Source organism: Plasmodium gallinaceum (assembly GCF_900005855.1).
Source record: "Plasmodium gallinaceum strain 8A genome assembly, contig: PGAL8A_v1_65, whole genome shotgun sequence".
Taxonomy (NCBI): Eukaryota; Apicomplexa; class Aconoidasida; order Haemosporida; family Plasmodiidae; genus Plasmodium; species Plasmodium gallinaceum.
Window position 1 is genome coordinate 111,490 of NW_021628225.1, and position 6,934 is coordinate 118,423.

A 6,934-nucleotide genomic window follows, 5' to 3' on the forward strand; every position below is an offset into this window, starting at 1 on the left:
TAAAAAAAAAAAAAAAAAAAAAAAAAAAAGACTATGGTATTTTATAATTCCATTTTAAATAAAATTTTTGTTGCAGATTTTTTTATCTTCTTTTAATAATTTTCTAGAATTAATAATTAAAGGATCTAAAATATTATTATTATTTACATAAATCTTATTATTAAATATTTTACTTAGTGCTATTTTTTTTGGAGTAATGTTATTTTTTTTAACGTTTTCTACAATACTTTTATTATTATTTACTTTACATTTTTTTTTTTCCTCTTTATTAAATAATTGTTGAATTGAATTAATTCTTTTATTTCTTAAAGTGTCGTTCCAACAAATTTTTTTTGGTTTTTCATATCCTTGATGAATTATATACTTTAACTTTATTGATTTATTATTGTCATTACATAAATGTTCATAATTTTCATCAAATTTCTTTAAAACTACATTATTAGGAAGAATTAAAGTTCTTTCAATTGTATGATCAATGTCATACAATATTTCTAGTTTCGTGTATTTTTTTTTTACATTTGGCTGTTTAATAATTTGGTTCATATTATTTTCTATTTTTTTCTTTAATAAATAGCTAGGTTTTTTTGTTATATAAGGTAAGAAAGTACACTCTTTCATTTCTTTTATGGTATTTTCTAGCTTTATATTTTCTAATTTTTTGTTTTTTTTTTCTTTAAAATAATTTATATGAGTGTGTAAATCAGCATTTATTAATTGATCATCAAAAAAAAATATGTTTTTTAACTTCTTTTTTTTTTTTGTAATTCTTATTTTTTTCATTTTTTTTTCATCAACACTTGTATTTATATAATGTATATAATTATAAAAGTCTGTTATTATATTTTTCGGATATTTAAAAATTTCATACATATTATTAATATAACTATTTGTGTCTATAAATTGATGCATAATTTCTATAAAATTCTCTTTACTTAAAACTCCACTTTTTTTTTGAAAAATTGATATATCTTTTAAAACAACTAGTAGAAATTTTGCAAAGTATTTTGTACAAAATTTTTGATTTATTTCTATTTTTTCAGTGTTAAATTTTGATCTATTTTTATTAAATTCATTTTCATTTAATTTAATGTGTTCTATCAAAAAATTAATATTATTTTCGTAAATATTTTTAATTACATATGAACAATATTTAAAATCAATATATCCACAATTCTTATCATCAAACAGAAAATACAAATTTAAAATATTTTTTAAAATAATAATGTCAGTTAATTTTTTATTATTCTTCTTATTCACTTTTATTTTATCAGATATATTCTCTATTTTTTCATCTCTATTTACTTTAAAAAAAGTAAAAGGAAAAGAATCATTACTATTTAACGTTTCTTCTTCTTTTTTTATTAAAATAAATTTATTATCATCTTCTATATTATTATTATTATTTTCTAAAATTTGTTCATTAAAAATATTATCAAAAAGTTTTAAATCACAATTAAATGAATTGCTATTTAAATGTATGCTTTTCTCATTTTCTTCACTCTCGCATAGTTTAAAATTATCAAAATATCCCTCCTTATCAATTTTGTTTTCAATTATTTTAATTTTTTTGTTATGATTCAAATAATACCTTTGTTCTCTTTTATGCAAATCACATGTACTTGTTGTTTCCACCATTTTAAATTAATATAGTGTTTAAAAATATTCTTTAAAATTTATATAGTAAATCTCTACAAATATATTTTTTTAATTTTTTCATATAAGTCTTTTCCTTTTATTTTTTTTTTTTTGAACATCTACATTTCCTTCCCTAATTTTTTAATTTCAAATTAACGATTGTGTTACTAATTACAAACAAAAAAAAAGTACTATACTTGCTATATAGTAAAATACAAAAAAAAAAAAAAAAAAAATTTATATATTTTGAAATATTAACAAAAATTATTAATGATAATCAAAAATTCAAGATATTAATTTAATAAATATTTTACACATAATATAAAATTGTTGTTACAATTATCTTGAAAAAAATTTATTTACGTATATTTATATGCTATTTTTTTATAAAGTAGTTATAAAGATAAAACAAATAAAGTAGAAAAAAAGAATAAAACAAATAATACAAATCAAATTAAAATGAAAAAAGTAATGTAAAAGAAAATTAAAAAAAAAAAAAAAAAAGATTAACAATGTTTCAAAATATAAAAAAAAAAAAAAAATTAAAATATAAATGATATAAAATTATAAAAAAAATTAGCTAAAATTTTAATAAAATATTATTACAATGAATTAAAAAAATCTAGAACATTTGAAAAATTTTTTGACTTTTCTACAGGTGAATATTACGAAAAATTAACTTTTTTTTTTATTAAATTGTGCAAATTAAAAGTTCTAATTAATTTAAAATAGAGAAAAAAAAATGAATAAATGAAGAAAGGAAAAAATGAAAAAGAAAATGAAAAAAAAATAAAAATAAAAATGAATAAAACAAAAAAAGAAAGTATTCAGAACTACTGCAAATTAATAAATAAAAACATTAAAAACATATCTGAAGATGAAATAAAAACAGCTTGTCTCTTTGAAAAATTGATAAAAAAATATAATTTACAGGTAGTAGAAAGAATCAATGTACCCCTAAATTTTTCATCCAATTACTTTTATAATTATTATTATAAAAAAAATAAGCCAGTTATTATTAGTAACTTAAATCATAAAATAGGGAAATGCTTAAAAAAATTTGATAATAAAAATATTATTAAAAACATAGGAAAAACAAAAGTGAGCATACATGTTAGTAACTCTAAATTCTTAAATAATGTTAATAAAAATTTTCGTTATGTTTTATCATCATTAGAAGATTTTATTTTTTTAATTTCAGAGGAAGATAAAAAAAAAAAAAAATTTTCAGTTAGTTATCACAAAGGGAAAATATATATAACACTAAAAAATACAAGTACTATTGAAGGAAAAAATAAAAAGGAAAATAAAGAAACTAACAACAGTGAAGACAGATGTTATAAAGTTAAAAATGAAAATTTCACTAATAATTATCATATAGAAAACAAAATTCCATTGAACACTAACAGAAATGAAATTAATAACTTTTTTATGAATCAGATAAAAGAAAACCAAAATGAACATAACAATTATTATTATTATAGATCATTAGGTGTAAATCATTTTAAAGATGTATCAGATATAAAAAAAATGGATTCTTTCATTAAAGATAATTTTTTTTTACCTAAAGAAATTTATCCTTCATATGAGAATTTTGAATTTTTTTCATCAATTTTAAGAATTGGTCAAACAAACATTTTTATTTGGTTACATTATGACATACCGGATAATTTTTTAATTCAAATAAGAGGAAGAAAAAAAATTTTGTTAATTCATCCGAAATTCATAAAATACTTTAATATTATTGATTCTTCTTCTGTTTATAATTTATTTCATATTTTAGTTAAGAAAAATTTAAATAAAAAAGAAAGAATTATAAAAAAAATACTTATAAAATTTGCTTTAGTGGCTGATTTATTTGAAGGAGACATTTTATTTATTCCTTCACTATGGTTGCATTATGTTTACAATATGCCTTCACATACTTATATAAAAAAAAAATATAATAATCTCCACCAGCACTTGGTTATTAACAAAAAAAATTTAATATATAATAGTTCAAAGAATTGTAAGGAAAAAAAAAAAAAACATAATACAAACAATTTTTATTTAAATTCTAAATTTAAAAATGTAAAAAAAAATAAATCATTAAGAACTTGGTTACATTTAAAAGATAGGAAAACTATTTTAAATTATTTTTTTTTCAAAAATACAAAAAACTTAAATAAAAAAATATTTTTCAGTAAGTATAAAAAAAATCCATTAAAATTACATTCAAATGATATCTTAAATATTAATAAAGTAGACGAATGCAATTATAAAATTCCTGTAGATCAAATTATTGATAAAGATGATTTAATAAAGCATTATAGTCACTTAGAAAATTATGAAGAATATTTAAGTAAGATGTTCAATATTTCCATTAATGGAAACATTTGGGAGGATAATAAAGTTAACTTTAGTAAACTAGAAGAAGAAAGAAAATTTGAAATCAAAAAAAATGAAGAAAATGAAGAAAATGAAGGAAATGTAGAAAATATTAATAATATGAGAAAAAACAAATGTGAATATTTAAAAAATAGTGGTATAACTGAAAACGAAAACAGCAATAAAGTAAAAAAAAAAAAAAAAAGCACTTGCAAGGATTTTTGTTTAAATACTAAATTAAATATTAGTGTTAATTACTTTTTTAGAAAAAAAAAAGAAATATGTCTATTTAATAAAAAAGATTTATATGGGAATCAAGATATTAATGTTGCTAATCAAATTTTTAAAAAAATTCAAAAAGAAATAAAACCCATAGTATCAATGTCATCTAATTATAAAAATTTTTATTTGCAAAAAATCCAAGGATTACTTTATTCTTATCTTGATGAAGAGTATATATAAGAATATATTATAAATAAATATTATTTCTTTTTTTTTTTTTTTTAGAAATATTCAGTTTTTTGTAAGAATATTTGCTTATATTTAGATAATTTTAAAATCAAAATAAAATAATGCTTAAAAACAGTGAAAATTTTTAAAATAAAAATTAACAATATGTTAATATGTAGGAAATATTTTAATAAATAATGGAAAAAACAAAATAACAAAAAAAAAAAAAAAAAAAAAAAAAAAAANNNNAAAAAAAAAAAAAAAAAAAAAAAAAAAAAAAAAAAAAAAAAAAAAAAAAGAAATAAAAGAAATAAATAATATTAGTATTTTTATTACTAATTTTGTAAACAAAGAAAAACATATATATAATATAAACACTTATGTTTATGATTTTTAGCTATAATAAATATATGTAGACACCTGATATTTATTTTAAAAAAAAATAATGTATATTTATCTAGGTGTTAAAAACAAATGAATATAAAAAAGAAAAGAAAAAAAAAAAAAATAACTAATTTTACATAAATGTACAAACATTATAATACATATATATCCAATATTAATATAAATTGATTTTTAATATGTTTTTAAAAATCTAAGTAATTTAATAAAGAGGAATGATTACTATTCTTAGATTTTTTAATACATTTGTTATTATCATGTTTATCTTTTGCAAAATTCAATTTTTTATTAACCATAATGTAATCATATTCATTTTCACTTTGATTTTCATTATCTTCACTTATATATAATTTTTCGAAATTTATATATGCATTATCTTTATTATTATATTTATAATTCATTTCCTTTTTATCTATATTAAAAAAAATACCATAACCAATATTTGATATAAGTTTTTTTAATTTGTAATATTTCTGTTTATATATATTCAATTCTTCATATAATTTATTATTTTCTTTTTCTATTTCTTCAGTAGTATATTTTAGCATTTCTTTTAATTCATTATATTTTTCTCTTTCTATTAAAACTCTAAAAAAAAAAAAAAAAAAAGAAAAATTAAAATAAACAAAAGCATTTTTAATAAATTAATGTAAAAATATAAAATTTATATATTATTAATAATAAAACTAGAGATTCTAAGATAATTAGAAATATTTGATTTTTTTTTTTTAAGCATTTTTCTTTTTTTTTTTCTTTTTACATATTTTGGAGATTTCTTATAACATTTAAGAAATCATCAGCTTCTCTTTGATAAAAGGTTAAATTTAATTTAGTTTGATTTAACAAGTTTATAATATCAGGAGAAATATAATTAGAATAACAAACACTTTTTTTAAATAATCTTGATTTAATTTTTTTTTTTCTTTTTTTTTTATGTTTATATTTTTCATACTGAAGTAATATTCCTTCTTTTTTCATTTCGTTCTCATCTGACGTAATTAATGAATCTATAACTATATTTTTTTCTTTTTTTTCATTATATATATTGTTATCTACTTTAAAATCAAGAATTTCACTTTGGATAGTTTTCAATCTATTTATAATTATTTTGTTTTTATTATTTTTTATTTTTTTTTTTAAACTATTTTGAAAATTAAAAGATTTCGTTTTTTTAAAAATGAAATTAAAATTATTATCTTCATATTCTAATTTTTTTAAAACTACTTTATTATTACTTAAACTCCTACATTTTAAAGTCATTTTATTATCACAACTTAAATTGTTTTCATCAAACAAATTTCTTTTTTCCATATCATTAAATCTCAATAAATTTACATCATTCTTATTAAGTTTTTCATCTGTATTATTATTTTTATTTTCATTACAATTCAATTTTTTTTTTTTTTTTTTTATACTTTTCATTGAAGCAGTAGATGAAGCAGTATGAAAAGAAATAGATGATTTCATTTTATAATTATTCGATTTATTTGTAGCATTTAATTTGTTTTCAAAATTTTCTTCTGATAATATTATACTTTCATTCTTATTTATATTTTCAAAATTTAAATTATTATTATACAATGCTATTTCTTTCATTGTTCCAATATTATAATGAAAAATAAAATATAAAATAAAAAATAAATAAATAAAAATAAAGCGCTAATTCGCATATGAAAACAAAAATACTACTTACAAGAAAAATATAAATTTAGAGATTCATATTTAAGAATTTAAAAAAAAAAAAAAAAACTAAAAAAATAGAAAAAAAAATAAAGTAACGTACTAAGAAATTAAAAAATATCTTTTTTTTTTTTTTTTTTAATTCAAAATTATTTTATATTATTTAGCATCTCTAAAAAAAAAATTGTCATATAAATTAGACTTTGGTGATGAAATTTTTCTTAATTTATCTTCATATGAATACACTTATTTTTAATTTCATATATCTTCATTTATTCAAATAATTTTTTTAAAAGTGGACGTTTTTTTTAATATTTTTTTTGAATAATTATTTATCAATTTCAAGATTAATTTATTAAAAATTACATTGAGAAAAAAAAAAAAAAAATTCTCTTTTTTT

The 6,934-nt window shown here is 16.3% G+C and overlaps 3 protein-coding genes across 3 annotated transcripts; 1 reads left to right on the plus strand and 2 right to left on the minus strand.

Annotated features, from left to right (window-relative positions):
* Positions 1-54: 54 nt before the first annotated feature.
* On the minus strand, positions 55-1,635 carry PGAL8A_00131200 (conserved Plasmodium protein, unknown function; the record flags this gene model as incomplete). The annotated part of the gene is made up of 1 exon (XM_028674838.1): positions 55-1,635. The coding sequence occupies one exon, from the start codon at positions 1,633-1,635 to the stop codon at positions 55-57; it is 1,581 nt and encodes a 526-aa protein (XP_028526429.1).
* Positions 1,636-2,385: 750 nt separating this feature from the next.
* On the plus strand, positions 2,386-4,464 carry PGAL8A_00131300 (JmjC domain containing protein, putative; the record flags this gene model as incomplete). The annotated part of the gene is made up of 1 exon (XM_028674839.1): positions 2,386-4,464. The coding sequence occupies one exon, from the start codon at positions 2,386-2,388 to the stop codon at positions 4,462-4,464; it is 2,079 nt and encodes a 692-aa protein (XP_028526430.1).
* Positions 4,465-5,039: 575 nt separating this feature from the next.
* PGAL8A_00131400 (conserved Plasmodium protein, unknown function) lies at positions 5,040-6,450 on the minus strand (the record flags this gene model as incomplete). The annotated part of the gene is made up of 2 exons (XM_028674840.1): positions 5,040-5,442; positions 5,615-6,450. 2 exons carry the CDS (start codon positions 6,448-6,450, stop codon positions 5,040-5,042), a joined length of 1,239 nt encoding a protein of 412 aa, XP_028526431.1.
* Positions 6,451-6,934: the final 484 nt, after the last annotated feature.